Source organism: Thamnophis elegans, chromosome 2 (assembly GCF_009769535.1).
Source record: "Thamnophis elegans isolate rThaEle1 chromosome 2, rThaEle1.pri, whole genome shotgun sequence".
NCBI classification, from domain to species: Eukaryota; Metazoa; Chordata; class Lepidosauria; order Squamata; family Colubridae; genus Thamnophis; species Thamnophis elegans.
Genome location: NC_045542.1, coordinates 5044217 through 5069816, shown reverse-complemented (window position 1 = coordinate 5069816; position 25600 = coordinate 5044217). Strand labels below are relative to the sequence as shown.

At 44.3% G+C, this 25600-nt stretch overlaps 1 protein-coding gene across 1 annotated transcript in view; it reads left to right on the top strand.

Annotated features, from left to right (window-relative positions):
* Positions 1 to 25600, top strand: part of PDE4A (phosphodiesterase 4A) — a 113943-nt gene that overhangs the window by 12952 nt on the left and 75391 nt on the right. Inside the window, exon 2 of the mRNA XM_032238972.1 lies at positions 24874 to 25059. Within this exon, the coding sequence (XP_032094863.1) occupies positions 24874 to 25059 (186 nt within the window). The remainder of the gene's footprint in view (positions 1 to 24873; positions 25060 to 25600) is intronic.

Here is a 25600-nt window from a genome sequence, read left to right as displayed (position 1 = left end):
GCCTCAGCTTTACACCGCAAGCTTACTAGAGCATGAGCCCAGCTGAGCTCCACATATCTAATTTCCGAATAAATAGTTTCGAGTTTCGAGTTTCATTTTATTTATATGCCGCCCTATTCCCGGCGGGACTCAGGGCGGCGCACAAAACCCAAGGAGGGGAAGGGAAACACAAGAACTACAACAAAAAGTACAGGGCATATAAAAACAACCAACAGCCACAGGATTCGAGAGGGGAAGGGAACTCATCGACCCCAGGCCTGCCGACACAGCCAGGTTTTAACGGCTTTTCGGAAGGCCTGGAGAGAGGCGAGGGTCCGAATCTCTGCGGGGAGCTCGTTCCAAAGGGCCGGAGCCGCCACAGAGAAGGCCCTCCCCCGGGTGGTAGCCAGATGGCATTGGCTGGTAGACGGAACGCGGAGGAGGCCTAATCTGTGTGATCTAATGGGTCTTTGGGAGGTAATTGGCAGCAGGCGGTCTCTCAAGTACCCAGGTCCAATACCATGAAGGGATATATACACTATATCTCTATGTTAATAAGCGAATGGAGATTTCTTTCCACGGTTTCCTGCTTCCAGTTGCTACAGTTCCCTTTTCCATCCATTTTCTTTGGCAAGCCCCTCTGGCGAGTTTAGAGAACTGTTGCTTGCTTAGCTGGGCTGGACAGAGAAATGTCAAAGAGGAAACCAGAGAAGAGAAGCTATATTTAAGTCCTGGGGAGGTAGCCTGCTGTGTGGCACTGCTTCCCATCTTGGAAGGCTTTTCCTTTCTTCAAAAGCTCAGTTCCGATTTCTTTATTTTTCACTCTCCTACTCTGAGCAACTTGAGGGAACCTTTTCTGGGTGCTTTCGGCTGGACCCAAGCATCTGTGAAAGGCTTGTGCAGATGTGGGGAAACGGATCCCAAGCTGGAGTAAGCGCAGGCAATAGCAATAGCAATAGCAATAGCAGTTAGACTTATATACCGCTTCATAGGGCTTTCAGCTCTCTCTAAGCGGTTTACAGAGAGTCAGCATATTGCCCCCAACAATCTGGGTCCTCATTTTACCCACCTCGGAAGGATGGAAGGCTGAGTCAACCCTGAGCCGGTGAGATTTGAACCGCTGAACTGCTGATCTAGCAGTAGCCTGCAGTGCTGCATTTAACCACTGCGCCACCTTGGCTCTGAGACCAGGCATGAGACCAGGCATGAGACCAGACATCCCCAGCCACATGAGAAGAGAGCTCTGATTCCACTTGGACGATGCCCAGGAGAATTGATGACGCAGTCAGATGGGGGCTGTTGTCTCAATCCTCTGTGGTCTCCCATTAACGAGTTGGCCTCTCACCAAGGAGGAATAGGAAGCAGGGAACACACAGCCTTGCAAAGGCAGCGCAAAACCCTAAAAAATAAAGGTTAGAACGAGGAACGGCTATAGATTTTAAGGCATTGGAAGTGGGCAGGAGAAGGGCATTGGCTCCTGTGGTAGATTTCAGCCGCGTTAGTCTGACAGGGAATGATACAGATGTTTGCCAAACCTGCTTAAAAGGGATGAAAGGGGGATAAGCATAGAAGCCAGCTGCCAAAACCCCTTTTAAAACATGCTCAGTGGTTGGGGGGGGGAGGGAGAAACCTACTGTCTCTAGAACTTTGTTTCGGTAATATATTATTTAAATTGTTCCATAGATTGAGCAACAAATGTTCCCATTCAGACTAGCGTCTCTGTCTATTTGCTAAGTGGCTGGAAGTGGAAATATTTTCTCTCCATAAATTTAAAAGCTAGAACCTCCTCCCCCTCCCAAATTAAATGGCTAGACTGCAGTGTTTCTCAACCTTGGCAACTTGAAGATGTCCGGACGTCAACTCCCAGAATTCCCCAGCCAGCGAATGCTGGCTGGGGAATTCTGGGAGTTGACGTCCGGACATCTTCAAGTTGCCAAGGTTGAGAAACACTGTCCTAAGCACTCCAGAAATTGGGCTAGAGAAAGTGGACAGTCTCCCCATCCCCCTCATAACTACAGTCTTGAAAAAGGGACTTAAAATGTTTTAAAAGTCATTTAAAACTTTTTATGGCCCATCCCATCCGGCTTTAGGTCAGTGGCAAGCTTGGGCTATAGAATATCCCAGTTCAATGATTGAAAAAAATATCACCCTAAAACTCTTTAACGGTTGCCACTTGGATTTAATGGTGGTGATCTGTTGATCTGTTTGGGTTTGTTTATTTTTTATGTTCAACATTGATCCCTAGGCTGGCACTTAATGTAGAATACATATTTTATACGCTGAAGATTCATGGTTTATCACCTGCTATCAACCAAGGTGATTCCTATTAGAAATTCTGGACATTTTTAGTCTTGAAGCTCGTGGGGTTTTTTTTTATATAACTTTTATTAAGATTAATTGTAAGACAAAAATACAGGGAGAATAGTTAGAAAACTAAGAGAAAGAGAGAAGTGCAGAGAGAGTGGAATTTATGACTTCCAACTTTTTTGAGTGCAGTAAAATACAAAAAAAATTAGGCTTCGACAGGAAGTTCTCCAGCTGGACAAACATGGGGGATGTGAGCTCTGAAGAGCCTCACATGAACCCTGTCTGACAAACCAACTCCAGGGATCCTTTTTGGGATCAAAATCCCCCTGGAGGTGGGGGCGAAGAAGGGACAGCATCTCATCAGTCCAGGCAGAGGTGGGTTCCTACCACTTCGCACCTATTCGGTAGAACCGGTCCGTCAAATCTACCGAACCGGTTAGAAGAGGTTCCACCAGTGGACCCGGAAAGCAGGCCACACCTACAGAAGAGGTTCCAAAAAATTTTGAAACCCACCACTGGTGGGTGTGTAATGTCCCGCAGTTATCTACGCATTAATAATGATCTAGTAATATTTCCTTATACATTTTAGGGACCTTTCCTTACATAATTGGTGTTTTCTTTCATACTTTTGGCTTTCTAATTCCTGTTTCCGTTAGTTGGCAATAGCTAAAACCAATCCCACGTGAAAAAGTATTCAAAGCCTTCTTGATTTTAATTGTCAATTTATTTATTCCTGCACATTGTAATATTTATTCATTTACATATCTCTCTTTTTCCACTGTTGTGCTAACACAATTCCAGCAGCTGCTAACACGTGTAAAATTAAATATATATTATACTCCCTTTCAAATAGCCAACAAAATATTTCTGGTTTTCATTCCATATCTTGCTTTACGGTTGCTTCTAACCACTAACTTCTGAATAGCTACTTGGACCGACCTAAGTACTAATTCATAATTTCATATCCAGTCACGTGGGCGGCAAGCCACTCCCATCCGGTCACATGGGCAGCAAGCCACTCCCATCCGGTCACATGGGTGGCAAGCCACTCCCATCCGGTCACATGGGTGGCAAGCCACTCCCACAAAGGAGGCCACACCCACAGAGTAGGTTCCAACAATTTTTGAAACCCACCACTGAGACCAGGGGGAGGCAATAGGTCCCTCGCAGGTCGGAGATTTGCCCTCTGAATCAGAGTAGGGGCATCAGCATGGCAACACGGCTGCACAAGAAGTTGATTTCCAACCAAAGCAACTGAAAGAAGGAGATGAAAGACCGGTAAGAAAATTCATTTAACCCACAGTCATAAATCAAAACGTGGAAAAGGCAAAGAATCTTAGGAGTACAAATAATATTAATAGACAGATCTGGATTTTGGCAAAAGGAAAGAAGGAAAGGAAAATGGAAGGTTGAAACACTACCCCCCCCCCCAAAAAGACATTGTTTGAAACAATTCAGACAGAAAGGGAGAAAGCAGAGAAGTGACAACTTCTCACTCAAATACAAACTCTAAATTTGGTTTTGGATTTGAAATAGAAACCAAACATTCCGAAGGTTATTCATGTTCCGAGGGAACATGAAATATACTTACAATGGGAAACTATTGGGATTTAAAGACAGAATCACAAAGTGGGTGCATGTAAGGATTCATAATTATATAAATATGATGATAAAAGTAGCTGGAATTGTAACCAGGTCTACATCTCGGCCAAAATGAGGCTGGGGGGTGGTGGTTTAAAAGCACAATGACTATATATGTATACTTTTTTTTCTCTCTCTTTAAAAAAAAGGAGGAAGATATATGTTAAAATTAAATATGTATATTGAAAAGAAATTATAAATACCATCATAAAATGGAACTTGCTCAGAAGCTGAAATACACCAGGTAAATGAGATGAAGAGTGTGAAGTAGAGGGGAGAGGTAAGGGAAGAAGGAGATAGGAGAGCGGGCAGGGGGGGTAAGAGGAGGAGAGAAAGAAGGAGTGGAAAGGGGAGAGAAGAGAAGGAGAGAGGAAGGGGAAGTAGAGAAGAGATGGGTGACAGGGAAGAAAGGAGGTAGGGAGGTGGAGGAGAGAGGGAGAAGAAAGTGATGGATAAGGTACAAATATGGTGTATGGAGAGCAGAAAAACCAATAATTGTTTTGGGGAGTTGATGGCAAGACGAAATGATGTAAACATTTAATAATACAATACGACGTTGGCTATGTAATAGCATACATGTGGGTTGTATGTTATGAAAATGAAAAAATAAAAAACTTTATATTAAAAAAATACAAAAAAAGGACAACCGCAACCTTTTACACTTGACGTCATTTCAAGATGTTTCTATAATAACAAAATCATTCTAATCATCAAAATCTAAAATCAAAGTTTCATTTTTCTTCAGTTTCAAACAAAAAGTCCAGAAACACTTTCCAAGTAGAAACAAAAGTAGACAGATTTGTCTCTTTCAATAAAACAGTCTGCTGTTTACCTTCTCTCTTAACATCTTTATATCCCCCCTCCCCCCCCCCGGTCCTACTTCCATGGTGGGAGTGTGTCTTTCCATTTTTTGTGCATTCTCACCACTGTCAACACGTATAATAACAAAGTCCCTGAATTTTCCTTCGAGTTCTTTATCCATGATACCTAAAAGGAAAACCTGAAGCTGATATTTCAAACAAACATGAATTTCTTCAACTTTTTGTCACGGGTTTCTAACAGGGGTGGGTTTCAGGCGGTTCGCGGCGGTCCCCGCGAACCGGTTGGTCGGCGAACCCGGAAGTAAGTAACTGCCGGGAACGCCGGAGTGTCCACCTGCCCGCCCGCGTTTCTTACCCGGTTTTGACGAGTTCTGTGCTTTCACGCATGCGCAGGATGCATACAGCGCCTGCGCGATCCTCCAGGAGCAGCTGGAGCATCACACAGACGCTAGTACACATGCGTGCACTGCGCGCGTGCATGAGGACGCCGCCGGCCCCGTTCCAACCGAACCGGTTGGAACGGGGCGAGAAACCCACCCCTGGTTTCTAAGTAGCAATGTCACCAGTACTGTGACTTTCTGAAAGTTTTTCCTAACCTACCAATTGTAGACAAATGCTTGTGTTTAAAGTAAATCATCTGAAGTCATTGATGACTAACTGGATGGATTCCTATTGCTGAGCTGGCTTGTAGATTAAAGAGAATTTGATGACGTCGAGTGAGGTTTCGGATTTCCTCCCCCCCCAAAAAAAACTTATTGTTTGCTCAGTAAACATCTGTCAGCCCTATTTAACATTGAAAGAGAAATAAGCGTAGCCGAAAGAAGAAGGAAATAAGATATCCTCAATTCCTCCTTCTTTGAGTCATGCATTGAAATTTGTACGGTTATCGCCTTCTTAGTCTGATTCTGTGAAACTGCATAGTTTAGCTGCGGCATTGGCAGCTAGAAAGCACAACCAAGACGTTTCAATCCTGGGTTCAGGCTGTGTTGTCCATTGTGATCTTCCTTGCTTTCTCAGAAGGCTCCGGCAGATTTTTGACTGATCTGCATGCCATACATTTGCAGTGGAGATTCGTAACGCTTGTTTTGAAGAACATCTCCTGTTCCGTAACATAACTCTGCAGGCAGAGAATATATGTGTTGTTGTTTTTTTAAATTAACCACTGGGGTGTTATTCTGTCAAGCAAGGCGGCAGGATCAAAAGCTGCCCAGAAGGATATGGTGTCTTGCAATCTATTGGGACAATTTTCCACTCGTCCTTTTGGTGAAGATTTATTTGTCATTTTGAAGAATATCCAGTGTATTCATTAGACTGTGTTCATTAACCAGTACTCTTAACTCCCAGTTGAACAGTTGATACTCGAGCGTACAATTATTCGGGATTAATAACTCTCTGCTCAGACAATTTTGTCTTATTCCCGCACCGACATACGCAGTAAACACTGACCCCCATGGTGCTTCAGTGTCCCTCTCTTCCTTTCACATGTACTGCCTTGCTTCTGGTTTCTGGCTCACTGGCTGGGCTGATAACGTCAAGTTATAGAGGAAGTCTAATGCTCATTTCTGATTTAGTGTGATAGGTAAACCCAGCTATTAAGGCTTGCAAATAATTATTTGTGACAGCGTTATGTGTGACCCCCTCCAGCCTAGCTTTAGTCAAGGAACATGGTTAAACCATGGATTGGCAAGACATGAATACAGTCACGGAACCAAAGCATCATTCTTCCTCTCTCAATATAACTTTTCCGCAATTGGTTAATCTGTTTTGACTGACAAATTTCCCATTTAGGAGTATTCACTATGAAAATGTATTTGCTCTGGATTAAATGCTGAGAACATCATAATGGAAACAGCTGTTTATTTGCAGAAACTAGTCTGTTTCAGCAGTTTCCAACTACTATAGCAGTGGTGGGATTCAGCCGGTTCGCACCTATTTGGGAGAACCGGTTGTTAACTTTCTCAGCAGTTTGGAGAACTGGTTGTTGGAAGAAATCTCCTCCCTGCCCCTCTTTACAGGGCCAATCCTGTAAGGAAGGAAGGCAGGAAGGAAACATTCTAGTGTTGTTTCTAGCCTAATCTTTATTGACCTGCTTACAGAAACTGCCTCTCCGGTTAACCCTTATCACATTGTCACAGCTAAGGCAAAGCGCCCATCAACCTGAGTGACGTTGAGTTGGCCACACCCACAGAGTCACATGACCACCAAGCCCTGCCTACCCAGTTGGTCATCAGGGCAGAGAACTGGTTGTTAAATTATTTGAATCCCACCACTGTACCATAGGCACTCTAAAGATTCATTTCCCACTTACAGTGACCTCCCTGTCTAGTGGTAATGGGACAGCAATTTCGGGAGTTTCGAAAGGCACTAGCTTGGGGCAAGCAGACTTTTTAAAAATAGGAGAGCTATCTGCTAAATGCTCAGTTCTCAGCAACGCATTGAAGATTTCTTGGTTGAATGTGAAAGTTATTTGTGCTTGGACAGTAAGAAACCTACTTGGAAGCTCATCAGGATGCTGTTGTATCAACCGAGGGACCTACTAACTAATTGCTCTCTGAGGGGAGGCCTTGAGCATCAGAGCATCAATTACTCATGCATTACTCTTTGAACAGCTTCTCTTCCCAAGTCTTCTGAAATGATGTAAGAATGGAGATCCACTATTGGCACTCAGTTGGAGAAAGTAGCGATAGCAAACTCAAGAGCCATTGTGCCCATGTTCTCAGAAAGTGCAACGCAGGGAAGTTTATCACTTCTTTTGTATTGCGTCTAAGCAGTTGTTCTCTTTTTAATCCAGGGTGAACATTCTTTGGTAGCCAAAGGGCTGTATTTAATATATTGGGGAAGTTTCAAATTAGATGAAGCCACATCACTTATGTGGAGCAAGTGGTTCCCCTAGTTGGGGGTGGTCTTTGTGTTTTTTTTAATGGCATATGCCTTTTGTTGAGTTTACATTATAAAGTGTAGGTAATGAAAGGAACACATACGTTTTTCAACAGTCTTTTCAGAGCAGGATCTGCTGATTGCACGAAAGGGATCTTAAACCCTAAGGAATCTTGTTCATTTCTCTATGAATCATAGCAATAGCAATAGCAGTTAGACTTATATACCGCTTCATAGGGCTTTCAGCCCTCTCTAAGCGGTTTACAGAGTCAGCATATTGCCCCCAACAACAATCCGGGTCCTCATTTCACCCACCTCGGAAGGATGGAAGGCTGAGTCAACCCTGAGCCGGTGAGATTTGAACCGCCGAACTGCTGAACTGCAGTCAGCTGAAGTAGCCTGCGGTGCTGCACTCTAACCACTGCGCCACCTCGGCTCTCTTCATTATAGTAACCTTTTAAGGTAGACCTGAGTAGATATCAGATCTGAAGTGCACCTTCAGAGGTTTATGGATTACCAAAAACTACATTGTGTGGGGAGTGAGGTAGTGGGAGGGGAGGTTGCGGCAGAGAGGAAATTCATATGGAGAATATTCATAGCTCAGAACCTTGGTCGTCTATTCCAGGGGTCCCTACCCTTGGCCTGCTGACCAGTACTGGTCTGTGGTCCATTGGGAACTGGGTTGCGCAAGCCTCAGGCAAGCACACAAAGCTCCAATGTTTGTTGTTTGTTTGTTTTGTTTTGTTTTGTTTTGTTAGTTTTGTATGCCGCCCACTCCCGAAGGACTCTGGGCGGCTCACAATAAAACAGGAAAAGGCGAGATGAGCTACGGGAGATGAAAATATGTAAAGAGCTTTATCTATTTTTGTATCTTGTATTTTGTAAATCTTGCCTTTTTTTATATAACTTTCAAATTAGGGGGGGGGGGAAAGAGAACCAGGTCATCCCCTGAAGAGGAGAATATGTAAACACAACAACGGATAGAGTGGATGGAGGGAGGAGTAGAAGGAAAGATAGGAAGGAGAGGAGAAAGGAGAGGAATAGGAGAAAGGGAAAGGCAGAGGAAGAATGGGAGGGAATGTAAGAGTAGGAAAGAGGGGAGGAATGGGAAGAAGAGGGGAAGGGTAAAGGGGAGGAAGGGGAAGGAGAGAAGGGAAAGGAGAGGAGGAAGGAAGGAAGAAGAGAAGAAAGAGAAGAAAGGGGGGTAGAAAGGAGGGAAGGAGGGAGGGAAGCAAGGAGGGAAGGAAGGAGAGAAGGAGAGAAGAAAGGAGGGAAGGAAGGAGGGAATGTAGGAGAGAAGGAAGGGGGGAAGGAAGGAGGAAAGGAAGGGGGAAAGGAAGGAGAGAAGGAGAAAAGAAAGGGAAGGAAGGAAGGAGGGAAGGAAGGAGAGAAGGAGGGAAGGGGAAGGAGGGAGGGAAGGAAGGGGAGTAGGAGAGAAGAAACAAGGGAAGAAAAGAGGGAGGGAGGGAAGAAGAAGTAGGACCGTTGTAAGATAAGATGGATCTATGGGATGTTAAGAAAGCAATCTTCAAGTATATTGTTAACAGTAGGGAAAAATTGTTATAAATACATATTATTAATAACAGTTATGAGATCATATAATTGTGAATGTATATATGAAATTGATAAAATAAAATAAAAAAAAACAGGGAAAGGGGACAAATAAGACGATACAACAATTTAAAAATACACAACATTCACAATTGAAGCGGGGCTGGATACTTCAACAGCCCCCGGCCTGTCGGAACAGCCAGGACTTAGTAGCTTTGCGGAAGGCCGGGAGGGTAGTAAGGGTCCGGATCTCCACGGGGAGCTCGTTCCAGAGGGCCGGAGCAGCAACAGAGAAGGCTCTCCCCCGGGGGATCGCCAGCCGACATTGGCTGGCAGATGGAACCCGGAGAAGGCCAAGCCTGTGCGATCGAATCGGTCTTTGGAAGGTAATTGGCAGGAGGCGGTCTCTCAGGTACCCAGGTCCGATGCCATGGAGGTGCGTGTGAAACCCAGGTCCGATGCCATTTGCGCGTGTGAAACCATTCCCTCGGCCCCTACCACTGCCAACGCTCACTGCCGGCGCTGCTGATCTGCAGAGACAGAAAGGTTGAGGACTGCTGGCTTGTTCCAATAAAAATGTTAGGTGTTGTTTCCCATCAAAGCAGGGCTTTAAACTCAGGAATTCTGCCCTTTTATTCCTATTTATTTCACTTGTTCTCCTACCCATTGTGTGAAATGGTTACAGTCTTCAGTTGCGACATCAGTTTCCAAGATTTCAGTCGCGACACCTCTAGAGAAAGCCAAGTGGGGGAAACACTGCCCTAACCCTTGTCTTCTTGGCTAAGATCCCAAGACTTCTTTCTCTGTCTTTTTCACCTTTTCTCTTCTTTTTCTTTCTTTCTTTTTCTTTTTTTGCAAATGCCTATGTTGAAAAGCGTCCACCATACTGATTTCCTTGCCCTGCAACAAGAACTTTTATTTTTACTTCATTTTTCGTTATTCCTAAGCATATCTTTTAAAAAATGTGCGTCTATCAAATTTATGTTTGCAGAAATAACGAAATCTCATTCAGACACTTACTGGGCAGCCTGAATCACTTATCTAGACTAATTGTCTTGCTTCAACTTCATGTGTAAAGCAGCTGTCCATTTAGTTCTAGCTGAGTTTCCAACTTGGCGATGGTGTACAGCAGTGGTTCCCAAACTTGGCAACTTTAAGACTTGTGGACTTCAACTCCCAGAATTCTCCAGCCAGCAGAGCTTGCAGCCAGCAGAGGAGTTGAAGTCCTCAAGTCTTAAAGTTGCCAAGTTTGGGAACCACTGGTGTACAGAACCTCAACCTAGTACAGTTTAGGGATGAAGAAATTGTTTTTGTAAACCAGGTGTGTCAAACTCAAAGTCCAGACCCAGCCCACAAGGTGCTTAGATCTGGCCCCCGGGACCACCTGGATACATCGAAGGACGAATCCGCAGTGCCTCTGCCAGCGGAAATGAAGCTTGGGAGGGCTGTGTGTGGCCCTCCTGAGCTCTGTTTTTGCTGGCAGAAGGTTGCAGGAGACTATTGCAGCCGAGAGGGAGCTCTGGAGCCCATTTTTGCTGGCAGAGCGCTCAAGCCACCACAGGGGTCCCCAACATGAGTGATGATGAGCTGGCCCAGTGGTGGGATTCAGCCAGTTCGCATCTATTCGGGAGAACCGGTTGGTAACTTTCTAAGTAGTTCAGAGAACCGATTGTTGGAAGAAATCTTTGTTTTTCCCACTTTACAGGGCTAATCCTGTAAGGAAGGCAGGAAGGAAACATTCTGGTGTTGTTTCTAGCCTCATCTTTATTGACCTGCTTACAGAAACTGCCTCTCCGGTTAACCCTTATTACTATTGTAAGAGCTAAGGTGAAGCGTCCATCGAACTGAGTGACCTTGAGTTGGCCACGCCCACCCAGTCACATGACCACCAAGCTCCACCTACCCAGATCGTCATTAGGGCAGAAAACCAGTTGTTAAATTATTTGAATCCCACCACTTATAAAGCCCTGCATGGCATCGGACCTGGGTACCTGAGAGACCGCCTCCTGCCAATTACCTCCCAAAGACCGATTCGATCTCACAGGCTTGGCCTTCTCCGGGTTCCATCGGCCAGCCAATGTCGGCTGGCAACCCCCCAAGGGAGAGCCTTCTCTGTTGCTGCGCCGGCCCTCTGGAATGAGCTCCCCGTGGAGATCCGGACCCTTACTACCCTCCCGGCCTTCCGTAAAGCTACCAAGTCCTGGCTGTTCCGACAGGCTGGGGACTGTTGAAATATCCAGCCCCGCCTCAATTGTGAATGTTGTGCATTTTAAAATTCTTTGTATTGTCTTATTTATTTCCCTTCCCCTGTTTATTGTGAGCCGCCCGGAGTCCTTCGGGAGTGGGCGGCATACAAAACTAATAAACAACAACAACAACCACTGAGTTGGCCACACCCACCTGGCCACACCCGTCACCCAAGGTCAAACACAAACCCTGATGCAGCCCTCAATGAAATCGACTTTGATATCCCAGTTGTAAATGAAGCGTAGCAAACTAAAGAAAACTACAATAGCTTTATTCTCTCTCCTTGCAGTAAAAATCTCTGGGTAGCTTATTTTAAAAAATGCTTCCCCTGGATTAGTTTTTCGAATATGTATTTCTGGCTGTTGATTTAAGGAGCTTTGTGAAGTTTCAGAACCGATGAGGATGTCTCTCTACACCAGGCTTCCTTTTTCCCTTTTTGCCCCCACCACTTTGGATTGAAGCTCCTCCGGGCCCATCTCTCTGTGCAGCCCAGCTGCAAAAGTGACATTCGACTTTGACGCCTAACCTTACATGAACTCTGTGAGCGAAGAACCTCTCCGTATCGCAAAGCTGCCAAAGAAATAACCGCACCCATTTTGATTGGAAACAGAGAGGTTGCTGTGGATGTGTAATCAACATCTTGGCTTTTATTCATTTCCCATCTTCGGAGGAGACCACCGCAGAATCAGCATCATCTTACATTTTTAAAAAAGTAAAGTAAAAAAAGTTACTTTCCCTGAATTCCGAAAACGAGAATAAACCACATTCAGTGCTTTCTGGGCCAGGATAATTGTGACTAGCCAATCAGCTTCCAGTACAGATGTTCTTACGCACCTTAATTCCACATAGGGGGGGATCTCCCATCTATGCGCTCTTTCCCGGTTTAACAAGTTTTGTTTCTCTCACCATCGATGCCGCATGCTCAGTGAGTGCTGTGACTAATGTAGAAATCCAAGATTTCCCCCGGGGGCTGCACATCTGGTAAGGAGCTTTAAGAAAGCTACATGTGACGTTTCGTGGCAAATGTTTCCATTACTAAACATGTATTTTCAGTCAGTCCTCAGGAGAATCCGAGGCCCTCAAGATAGAGCTGAACTGTAGCCATAGCTCATCGGTGCCCAAGGTTTAAGAGCTGAAGAGTTGTACTTGAGGAATATTTAAATATCCACACATTTCCTATGCCTGCCTTAATGAATATTTAAAATTGACTCTAACATCTGATTCATCTAGCCTATTATTCAATTTTTCTTGGACTATATGTCTCCAGATGTGATTACTTTACAAATCATGGGAGGCATATTATTAGCATTGTGGCTAGCACACTTTCAGATGACCAGAAGATTCCTGGTCATTCAACCAGTAGTGATTCAGTAACAATAATAGTAACAAGAGTTGGAAGACACATTGGAGGTCATCTAGTCCAATCCCCTACTATCATAGAAGACCTATACTATTTCTGATAAATGGCTGTCCAGTCTCTTTAAAGCCTCCAGTGATGGGGCACCCACAACTTCTGGTTAATTGTCCCACTGATTAATTGTCCCACTGGTTAATTTTCTCACTGCTAGAAATTTTCTCCTTAGTTCTGGGTTGATTTTCTCCTTGATTGGTTTCTGTTCTCACCCCCTCCTCCGTCCAGTAACGAAAGCCGAGACAAGCTTAAATGGAATGTCCTTTAATAACAAGACCAGAATCTCGGTGGCTGAAAACTAAACAAACAAACAGATAAGGACCTTGGCAGCAAGTCCAACAAACCTTGGCAGCAACTCAGACAAACCTTGGCAGCAATCCAGCCTGCCAAGTTAGTTTCTCTTTAGTCAAAGCGTTGACTTCTGCAAGAAGGGTGTGGCACAAGCAGTCTTTTTTATAGTCTGGAGAGGAGCCTAATGACCACCAGCTGAGCGTAATTACCTCCTGTAATTGCGTAATTGTTCCTGACGCCGAGTAGCTCTTCGATGGCGTGCATCCAGGGACAACTCACTGCTGGCTTCTGGATCACTCTCCCTTGTCTCCTCCCCACTGGTCCAAGGCTCAGGCACCACCTGGTGGCCAACCAGTCTCTCTGCGCCCTGCTTGGAGTCGGAACCCTGTCCAGGGTCCTTCACATCCTCCAGGGCCGACTCAATAGGGCCCCTCGCTGTCGGAGTCTGGTGGCAGCTCCAACGGCTCCTGCTGGGCCACAACAGGTTTCCATCCATTGTCTTGTCTTCTGGTGCTTTGGTGAATAAGTTGGCCCCCTTCTTCCTTGTGGCAGCCCTTCGAATATTGGAAAACTGCTGTCTTGTCACTCCTGGTCCTCCTTTTCACTAGACTAGAAATACCCAATTCCTGCAATCATTCTTTATATGTTTTAGCTTTGTATATGTTAAATTCTTTTCTTTCTTTTTCCTTCCTTTCTCTCCTTCCTTCCTTCCTTCCTTCTTTCCCGCCCATCTCCCTCAAAGGGGGACTCCTTGCTCTTGCTTGCTTGGATTCGGTTATAAAGAAACACTGGAATTTTTAAATATTCCAATTCATATTGAGCTATGGATTATCCATGTAGCTAAGCAGTGAGTGAGGGGAACTCACGTTAACCTACAAATAGTTCTTGGCCTCTTGAATTGTAATTTTCAGCCTTCCCCTTTTGATTTTGCCACTTTGATCTACTGGGAGTTGTAGTTCAGTAACATCAAAACTGAAGGCAATAAGGGATTTTCTTTCTCAGTCCTAAAATATTTACTTAGGAGAAACTGTTTTCATCCATTCATGCGATTCTAGCTTTAGACTACAATCGAAGCACCATTGTCTGAAAAAGGTTTTAAACTGGGCAAGTAGTATACCACTCTCTGTATCTGTTATCTGCCACACTTGTTTCCATCCTGGGATGACATGTCAGCCAGCGAATGAATAAAAGCTCACTTAAATACTTACATAATGTAGTTTATAGTTCATGTGTTCTTCAATTACATTTTGTTGTTTGTTAATCAGCAATATTGGAAAAGCAGAAGAGAGCAAAGTGCTGTAAACAAATGTATTGAAGAGAAACTAATGGGATATTAAGGCAAAATACAAACTGATCCAGTTTCAGCTTTGGGGCAATTTAAATTTTTTAATAAATAAAAATAAAAATTCACCCTGCTTGATATAGTAAAAGAATCCAAGGCCTCCAATGCTTTTAATGTTGCCTGCCTTAATTCTCCACCCTCAGATTCTTTCCCTAAAGCACCACCCTTCTTTCCACATCCCTAAAGGCCCTTTTTCTGCCTGCCAAATTCTTTGTTATGTTTTTATGTAAATGCCTTGTGTCCTTTGCTGATTTCGGAAGCAGATTATACCGGTGTCTTTAACCTTACATTATTGAAATGTGTGACCTGCCTCTGTCACCTGGACACAAAGAGGGAGCTTGGATAATAATGATGCTCTCTGGCCAAGAGACTCACACCAATTATCTAGTCTTAAAACTTCTTAATAAAAACATAGCTGTAAGATAGGAGAAGAGTGGCCTCGTATCTCTCTTATCTAGTAGCGATTAGTGGACAGAAACTCTGTGTTCATAACTGGGTAGAATCCCAAATGCAATGGGAAGATTCTCTGTCTTCTGTTCAGTCAACAGATGTCAATCCTACCAAGGCAGGGAGGAAAACTGGCTACATGGAAACCTTGCAAAATGTTGAGATTGGATGAGTGACTGTGGAAGCCAGCATTTACTTTGGAACAAATTCAGTGCTTATATATATTTTTTATTCGTTCATTCATTCATTCATTCATTTTATTTGCCCTCCCCCCATCTTGCCAAAGGTGACTCTGGATAGCTTACAACATCAAAAGCAGTAAAACTATAACAATAAGAATAAAGAATTGTTCTGACCCCCCCCCTCCTCCCACACCAAAACACTCCAAGCCAAAGTTACTTTACAGAATTTATTAACAGACAGACAGGTCCTTGGCAGCAAACTGGCACAGATAAGCCTTGGCAGCAATCCAGCACAGATAAGCCTTGGCAGCAATCCAGCACAGATAAGCCTTGGCAGCAATCCAGCCTGCCAAGCTCACAATACTGTTCTCCAACATTAGTTAATGCGTTGACTTCTGCAGAAGGGGCATGTGCACAAGCATTCCTTTTATAGTCTGGAGAGGAGCCTAATGACCACCAGCTGAGTGCAATTATCTTCTGTAACTGCATAACTGTTCCTAACGCCTATTAGCTCTTCGGTGCCGGGCATCCAGGAACAACTCCCTTGGCTCCTCCCCACTGCTCCAATGCATGACGTCAGGATCACACTCCCTTGTCTCCTCCCCACTGGTCCAAGGCTCAGGCGCCTCCTGGTGGCCAACCAGCCTCTCTGCGCCCTGCTTGGAGTCGGAACCCTGTCTAGGGTCCTCCACATCCTCCAAAGCCGATTCATAGGGCCCCTCGCTTTCAGAGTCTGGTGGCAGCTCCAACGGCTCCTGTTGGACCACAACACAAAATTATAATTAAAGATGGAAGGGGGAGGGAGCAAGATGCTCATGGGAGAGGTTGGATCTGCTATTAGTCTATCAACCATCTCCAACCTCCAGATACTCCCGCTTGGAGCCCAAGGCCAACTGGCACAGCCAGGTCTTCAGGCTCTGACAGAAGGACGGGAGGGTGGGAGCCAATCTGACCTCAGAGGCAAGATCAGTGGTGGGATTCAACCAATTGGCACCACTTTGGGTGAACCAGTTGTTAACTTTCTGAGCAGTTTGGAAAACTGGTTGTTGGAAGAAATCATTAGGGCAGAGTACCAGGGCTCCAGAGAATGCTGTTTTCCTGGACACCATCAGCCAGAATCTCTCAAGTGATGGGATCTACAGCAGGCCTCCTCTGCCAGCATGGATGGGACAGGCCTCTCTCATAGAGCCGAGATGGTTTATTCTGAAACAAATATCCATAAGACTGGAACCATAGTTTCTAATCCTAAGAAGATTTACTTAGTTGTAGTAATATTGAGTTCAGTAAGTTTTTAGTCTTGGCTAAGTATGTATCATTGTGCAACATACTAATTATGCATATACGTATATATTCCACCAGTATTTAATGGGCCTTAACCCTCTCCAAAATATTTGCACCTTTTGCTATTTGCTTCATCTTTGGAGCATTAAATAATGTGGGGAGCAGTCATTTGAAGGAACACTCACATTTGTATCTATGTGCTTCAGAGGTCCTGCCTCTAAACTGTGAAAGCCATTGGCCTTGTGGCCGTGAGAAATGGCTATAATCCCCACACCTGTGGAAATTCTGTCAAATTGAAAGAATCAATATTTACTATAGCAGGTCTTTTATGAGTCACTAAAGCCTACTATTTCATATATGCCTTTTCTTAGGAATGTGAAAAGTACTCCAGGCCTGAGGGTTGGGACAGAGTTGGAAGTTTCGGCCAAACTACAGAAGTTTAAAGCATGTATTTACCACTAAACCCACCCAACCCAATCCAAAAAATACCCCATTCTAGGCTCTGTCCCAGTGGTGGGTTTCAAAATTTTTTGGAACCTCTTCTATAGGTGTGGCCTGCTTTCCGGGTCCACTGGTGGAACCTCTTCTAACCGGTTCGGTAAATTTGACGAACCGGTTCTACCATACTGGTGCGAACCGGTAGGAACCCCACCTCTGCTCTGTCCCCAGGCCAACAGAATTTGCTAATGTAAAGTGAGATATTTCTAGGGGTTTGTATATTCACTGTTGCATTTGGCTGATATTGCATTTCCTTTTATTTGGCTGGATAATGCTTATAATTAACGCAGCTGCTGTTTGTAAGTTATTTTGTTATTTGACTGATGCTTGTCATTTGTGCATTTATGGCATTCTGTAGTAAAGTTGTTTCGTTTGTGTATTGATGCGGTTGGAAGTTCCATTGAGGGGATATCACTTAGAAAATAACTGAACGAATATTTTCAACAAATGGGCTGAGGATAGGTTCTACACCTATGAATGCCATGATATAAATATGGGAACTGTTTGAACAGAAATGTCCTGTTACAATAAGATACACGTAATCTGTATTTTTTTTTTCTGCTGCAAGGGAATGAAGTCAAGAGAATTAAGCAACAAAGGAAAGGCAGTTGAAGGTGTGGAAAATTGAGAAGCCCTCAGTCCCCGGGAGAAAAAATATTCCATACCCCAAATAGTGGGCAGGACTGATTTTAGTCGTGTAAATTCTTATTCTTATTACTCCTCTGTCCTGACGCTGATAAAGCCATCATTACTTTCCTTGCCCCTCCCTTGATATCCTTAATCTTATCTGTTGCCCTGGAGTAGAATGTCGTCAGCAACTCGCTCAACATCTGTGCACAGAAGGAGTTGCAGCTAAATTGACTACAAAAACAGCTGTGTGTGTGCCCGCTCACACACACTCCCACACACACATGCCAGATAAAGTGCCATGATGTATGCAGAGGTACAGCCAAGATGAATTAGATGTATAAAAACAATGCTTAAGACGCTCTAACCTATCGACGCAAACAACTTGAGAAAGAAATTAAGCTGGCATTTGGTCTGATGTAAGGTTTACTGCATGAAAAATAAAATAAAATCCAGGAATTGCATCCAGCAAGTGAGACAGGACTGACACTCTGGAGGTGAAGTCTGGGGCTTTGTTCAAGAGGCTCAAGTACACTGGATTCCTTTACCATATTTTGAAATTCAGTAAAAGAATGCCTGATGCAATCTAAAAAAATGAATCGTAAATCTCTTTGGTCCAAGGGTAATTTGTCCATTTCCCAAGCTAGTTGTGCAAAAGGCTTGCAGAAACGATGAATCTCTGGCATATTTTCTAATATGGTTTTAAAACTCATGCCCTCGTGACCTCAAGACTGGACTACTGCAATGCGCTCTACATGGGGCAGCCCTTGAAGAGCATTCGGAGACTCCAACTCGTCCAGAATGCAGCCGCGCGAGCGATTGTGGGTGCACCCCGGTACACCCACGTTACACCTATCCTCCGCGAGCTGCACTGGTTACCGATCAGTCTCCGGATACGCTTCAAGGTGCTAGTTGTCACTTATAAAGCCCTTCATGGTATTGGACCTGGGTACTTGAGAGACCGCCTGCTGCCAATTACCTCCCAAAGACCCATTAGATCACACAGGGTTGGCCTCCTCCGGGTTCCGTCTACCAGCCAATGCCATCTGGCTACTACCCGGGGGAGGGCCTTCTCTGTGGCAGCTCCGGCCCTTTGGAACGAACTCCCTGCAGAGATTCGGACCCTCACCTCTCTCCAGACCTTCCGAAAAGCCGTTAAAACCTGGCTGTGTCGGCAGGCCTGGGGTTGATGAGTTCCCTTCCCCTCTCGACTTGTGTGGCTGTTGGCTATTTTAAATGCTTGTCTTGTACTTTTGTGTTCCCTTTCCCCCCTTGAGTTGTGCGCCGCCCTGAGTCCCGCTGGGAATAGGGCGGCATATAAATAAAACAAATCTCAATCTCTCTCTCACACGCTAAAAATTCATTTTGAGATAGACTAGTAGAAAAAAGAATAGGCATTTAAACCTGCTGCTGTTTTAAGGTATCGCTTTTTCTAGCTTTGCCTTATGTGGCAGATGTAATGTTCTGGTCTCTGGCTGTTGACCGGAAGACACCAACAGTGCTGTCTTTCGAGCTTCCTTTGCTGCAACAGAATGAGAGGCTTCCTAAGGCTTTTTCTGCTGTTAACAACAGATTTACTCCCAAACACCAAAAGGGCTCAGCTGGAAAAAACCTGTGTGCTGATCCAACTTGGTTTGATAATGTGATGGGGCATGGGGAGGGGGGGGGGCATGATTGCTGCTGTACTGATTCATGGTGATGCCGATTGTGCTAGAATGGTTTATATAAGGTATACCAGGGAAGGAAGCTAACACAACTATTTACACTGAATTGTTATAACTAGGACTGTATGTTTCTTACCAGTGGCGGGTTTCAAAAATTGTTCGAACCTACTCTGTGGGTGTGGCCTCCTTTGTGGGAGTGGCTTGCCGCCCATGTGACCGGATGGGAGTGGCTTGCCACCCATGTGACCGGATATGAAGATGCCGACGACACTTGTCAGAACCACCTTAAATTACCCCACACACAGCAGTGGCATGCATAAGGATAGGATGTAAACTTGTTTTTTAAAAGGCATCTTTGGTTTGCGTTAAAACAACTTCAACACACGCAATGTTCTGATTGCACCACAAACGCAGTAGTCATCCTTACCTTTCACAGAGGCACTGAGTTTTATAAACACGAGCATGATAGTGTAGAATAATCATATCCAAGGACCAGTGGTGGGTTTCAAAAATTTTTGGAACTTCTTCTGTAGGTGTGGCCTGCTTTCCGGGTCCACTGGTGGAACCTCTTCTAACCGGTTCGGTAGATTTGACGAACCGGTTCTACCGAATAGGTGTGAACTGGTAGGAACCCACCTCTGTTTCTTACACTAATTACCATGCACATACAACATGCCTTGGAACTGACGTGAAAGGAAGATCTGTAGATTTGATCATAAATAGTAACAGGGACCTGGTGGAAGATGCAACCGTTGTAGAACAGGCTGGAAAACAGTATTTGGTTTTTATATTTAGCATACATGCAAATGAGAGAAGTCGAGAAATGTTTTTTGTATTCCCTTGGGACTATTTAAAAATACAATAATTGCAGCTCAATTGGAATGTAAGAAGTCAGCCAAGTTCAGAAAGAGGCCGGCACTGCTTTCTAGTAGTATCCAGGAAACTCTAAAAGTTAAGAAGACTTCCTTCAGGAAATGGAAAGTCTGTCCTAACACAAAGAATTCAAGTGGGACAGCCTGTATTGACTTTCACATGGGAGGGAAGAAATCACAAAAATTAGAAGTAACAAGGAAAAAAAACTAAACATTTTGAAGGACTGCACAGTATTGTATTAAAACACTCAGGTCTGGTGACATCAATCCAAGATTATCCATCCGTCTGTGTCTGTCTGTCTGTCTGTCTGTCTGTCTGTCTGTCTGTCTGTCTGTCTAACTATCACAGTGTTTCTCAACCTTGGTGACTTTAAGTCCTATGGACTTCAACTCCTAGAATCCCCCAGCCAGCATAGCTGGCTGGGGAATTCTGGGAGTTGAAGTCCACAGGACTTAAAGTCACCAAGGTTGAGAAACACTGATTTATCATCTATTTATCTTGGATGATGTTATCAGAACCCAGAGTTTTAATACTATGCTCTTTGTCTATGTACGGTATGTATTGATCCTCAGATCAGGCCCAGTGCCAGAAGACTAAAAATTAGCAAGATGTGAATGCTTATTTTTAAAAAGAGGCTCTGAAGACACCTGGGAAATCATTGACCCAATCAGCTTAATGTCTGTTCCTGAAAAATAGATAGAAACAGTAATCAAAAGCAAAAAAATAATTATGTGCATGGCAGAACGAACCTTGTCAAAGGAAAATCAGTATGGATTTGTAAACGTATCCCGCTTCAAATGTCTTTGGCGGAGTTCCTTGTCCACGACTTTTGAGTAAACTTATCCATGACAGCTATGGAAAACACAAATTCCATATTAAAGGTCATTAAAAGTGATTGGAGATAGAATTGGCCACTTTGTAAATGCCCTTTTACAGATCTTCAATACGTGCTCATCTGGAATATTTTGTAGAGTTCTGACCACTACCTTTGGTAAAAGATAGTAGAATTGGCAAAAGTACAGCAAAGGAAAAGAAAATGTTCAGAAATCTTAAATGCTTTCTCCGTGAAAAAGGACTGGAGGGCTTTGGGACTCCTGAGTTTGGAAAAAGAAGGCAGCTGAGAGGGCACATGACTGAAAAGTGTAAAATCATGGCTGGCATGGATTGAGAGACGTTTCTCTCTCTCTCTCTTTCCCTCCCTCCCTCCCTCCCTCCCTCTCTCTCTCTCTAATAGAACCTCACGTCATCCCGTGAAGGTTATTGGCGGGAGACTTAGAACAGATCAAGTAAAGTACATCTTCACCTACCATATAAATTACCACAAGATGGGGTAATGGTTACTGTTCTGACCCCCCTCATCCCACACCAACACACACTCCGAGCCAAAGATAAGTTATGGCATTTAATTAACAGACAGACAGGTCCTTGGCAGCAAACCGGCACAGACAAGCTTGGGCAGCAATCCAGCACAGATAAGCCGTGGCAGCAATCCAGCCTGCCAAGCTCACAATAATGTTCTCCAACATTAGTTCCTGCGTTGACTTCTGCAAAAGGGGCGTGTGCACAAGCAGTCCTTTTATACTCTGAAGAGGAGCCTAATGACCACCAGCTGAGTGCAATTACCTCCTGTACTTTCGCAACTGTTCCTGACGCCTATCAGCTCTTCGGTGCCGGGCATCCAGGAACAACTCACTGCTAGCGTCCAGCTCACTCTCCCTTGTCTCCTCCTCGCTGGTCCAAGGCTCAGGCACCACCTGGTGACCAACCAGCCTCTCTGCGCCCTGCTCGGAGTCGGAACCCTGTCCAAGGTCCCTCACATCCTCCAGAGCCGACTCATAGGGCCCCTCGCTGTCGGAGTCTGGTGGCAGCTCCAACGGCTCCTGCTGGGCCACAACAGGTTACTATCTTGAGTGGCTTTCAAAGGGAAATGGGTTTTTTATTTGGTGATTGGTTGGTTGGTTTATAAAAAGAGGATGATGCATTGTTGTTATCCAGAATTTTTTCCCCGCATTTGGAGTTGAACCGTTACCTTACGGAACTGCACCAGACAAAAGTAATTTACAGAGCAGGTGTTTATAGCAGGGGAAACATTCTTTGAATGTTTGCCAATGGATTGAATGAAGCAATCTTTTGTTGGTCTTGTTGTCACTAGGCTTTTAATTTTTAATTTCCTTTTTTGGTTTCATTTCTACTGCTCCCTAGACAATTAGGGCTTGGATATATTGAAACGGACAGCTATGGCCAAACAAGCAGAGGGTTTTATTTTTTGCCCCCTCTGTCTTAGACCGGAGTATCTCAAGGGTGGGATGTCCGTTTGTGTGTTTGTGGGGGAGAGAAACGGGTAACTCGAGGGCAAAGCCTCAAAAGCTGAAACCACAGTTAAGAGGAAGTCCAGCCTTCCGAAGAGGGCACACGCGCATTCCCTGGAACCCTTGTTGGGGTTGTCAGATTGGCTGGGAGACATCCTGTCACTTCCACCCAGCCACAACTAAGCCTTAGTTGTCAAGTGATGAGTCAGCCTGTCACTCTAGCTGCATTTCTCAACTGGATTGCACCAACATCTCCCAGCACAACATAGGGCGTGACGAGGGAGAATAGCGGCTTGATTCCTGCAGATATCTGGATTAGACAGCTTGTAACCCAGACGCCTTGCTCTACAGCAACCAGGAGGATGGCTCATGTCAACATGTCAAGCGGCATTGGTTACAACCGGGTCATGTCTCTGCCCAGCCTCCATTTATCCATCCGAAGGTTAGTTGGGCAATGTATTGTCTGCCACAGCGAGCACGGAGTGTTAACGTCTGGCGCACGGGTGCTGCTCGTGAGTGCATGTTTCCAGTCAGGCTAGAGAAAACTTGTTAGTTGCCTGAGTCAGTGGTGAGAGATAGGAATTGGGGGTCATGGGAATCTTGGAGTTTGTGACTCTTGAGTTGATGAGAAGTTAGCATTCACTAGTCCAGTGTTTCTCAACCTTGTCAACTTGAAGATGTCTGGACTTCAACTCCCAGAATTCCCCAGCCAGCGAATGCTGGCTGGGGAATTCTGGGAGTTGAAATCCAGACATCTTCAAGTTGACAAGGTTGAGAAACACTGGACTAGTATTTGAGGAATAGCACATTGCAATGAAGGGCACTAGTGGTATGTGGTGGAAGATACTCAGGGTTGGAGAATAGCACTGAATCTTGTCGAAGAGCACTGTGGGTGCTGTCTTTCATCATATTTCTGAAGAACTTTTTAACTCGCTGAAGGGTGGGAATTCTGTTAATATTTTTGCATGCTTTGTTAATGCAAACATCTTATGCCATTGTTTCCTTGAGACTTAACGCACCCAAAAGACTGAATGGGACTTACTTCCTATACACGTTGTGCTGTCAGTTTCTTACAGTGCAGGAATGCAACTGGAACAATTAACCACTATATAGAAATGTGTATCTGTTATACAGGAAGCAGTTTATTCACCAGCAGGGGGAGTAAAAGATTAAAAAAAAAATGAGGAAGGAAGGGAGCGATTCTCTTAAGGCATCATTTGAGCCGATTACTAAATAGTTCCACTTTTGCATAAAGGAAATCTTTACAATCTCTGTTGTGAAGCCTTGTATCTATGTAAAATAAATAAACCAATATGGCCGGTACGAATTGGCTAGTTTTCCTCGTAAAATGTGTTTTGATTTTCCATTTTTCATTTTCATACAGTCACATATATACTGTGCATAACCGGGGCCATACAACATTAAACAATAAACACAGCAATTCCTCTTGTCAACAATAGCCCCCAAAATAGAAACCCACTATACCTCTTAGACCCTCCATACACCTCTTTCTTTCGCCCCCCTCCAACTTTCCATCTTCCCTCCATCATTCCCCTCTACCCTACTTCCCCTCCCCCTCTACCACTCCTCTCTCCCGATACACTCCCTCCCTTCCTTCTCACCCTCCCTCCCATCCTCTCTCCTGCCTTCTCTACCCCTCTTCCTTCTATCCCGCTACTCCTCCCCTTGGTGTATTTCTACTATATGTCAATGTATTCAGCTTGTCCTATTTTTACAGTGAAATTAAAGAGAAACAGTATACATGTGAAATTGCATTACATTGAAACCTAACACATACTATATATCCCCCCTCCCCCCTAACACCCCACCTCCCTCCCCCCCCCGACTTCCCAGAGCCCGTACACAGTATAGATTTTTAACAAACACAGTCTAAAATATATTAAGACAAAAGAAATTTTATTGACACACGCTCCATTTACAACTTCGGTGGAACTGTTTGCTTGAACTTTAACTGGCTTTGTAGATTAGTTGAAAGGTATCCTGTTGACAATGAACAATATACCTTTTTTTAATCCAACTGTAAATTTGGTGTAGGTTTATTTTACAGAGGATTCTAGAAGATAATCTGCATTAAACTGTTTGTGTTTATGAGCTGCTTTTTTTTAAAAAAAAAAATGAACTTGACCCAAGTAATGTGCATGATTTCCTGTATAAACTATTTGACACATTCTGTGATTTTTATCCGTAGTGTGTTGTCTTTTATGGTTTATTAAACATGCTTTTATCTTAATATAATCTGTGAATTCTGCCAATTATGGTTTAATCAATAAACCATATTTAAGTAATCCATTCTTTAGCCCAGTATGCAAAACAGGACTGTGAATAAGATTGGATGTTTAACGGAGCTCCTGAACACTCTTTGAGTTGGTTATTCTTCCCACATTAATATAGTGGAGGTTCTGTATTTTTTAATATTAATTGAGCAATTAGTTAGTTGAGAATTCAACTAACTTGAATTAGTTAGTTGAGAATTCCTTGACGTGTTTCTTTTTTCTCTCTGGCAGTTTTGAAGTGGAAAATGGCCCATCTCCAGGTCGCAGCCCCCTGGATTCCCAGGCCAGCCCTGGATTGGTGCTTCACCCCAGCTTTCCACAAAGCCAAAGGCGTGAGTCCTTCCTATATCGTTCGGATAGTGACTACGACATGTCGCCAAAGACCATGTCACGGAACTCCTCCATTGCCAGTGAAGCGTAAGTCCCTCTTCTTTCTCCAGTGGGATTTCATGGAGACCATAGAGCAATCAGATAAAAGGCTCGGGTCTCTTAAATGCCCAGGCAGGTAGAATTTGGGCTGGAAAACACACGTGTCCCATGGGTGACAGGTGGGTTGAAAGCCAGGCACCTTATCACACCCCCTTTCTCAGTGACAAGCTCCCTGAACCAAAGGAAGGCCAGGAATCAGCCTATTGACCGCAACACTGGATCAGCTGTAGACTGGGAGGCTCATAGGCTATGTGATTCCTCTGGACTCTACTATCAAACAATCTTTTTCAATGTATTGTGCGAAATATAGAGAGTTTAAAGGAACCAAGCTTTAAATAATGCACTTCGGGGCGAGGGGGTGGGGAATGTTAGTAGGGGTGTTCAGTATGTAGGCTGGGGTTGCCTTAAGGATCATTTTGGTTGGCTTTTCCTAAAAGTAAATGGCTTCAAGGCTGAAAAGTGAACTTGTATGCTTAAGAAAATGGACCTACAGTATTTTGTCTGAGCATCATCCAAGTCTCCTGCCAGA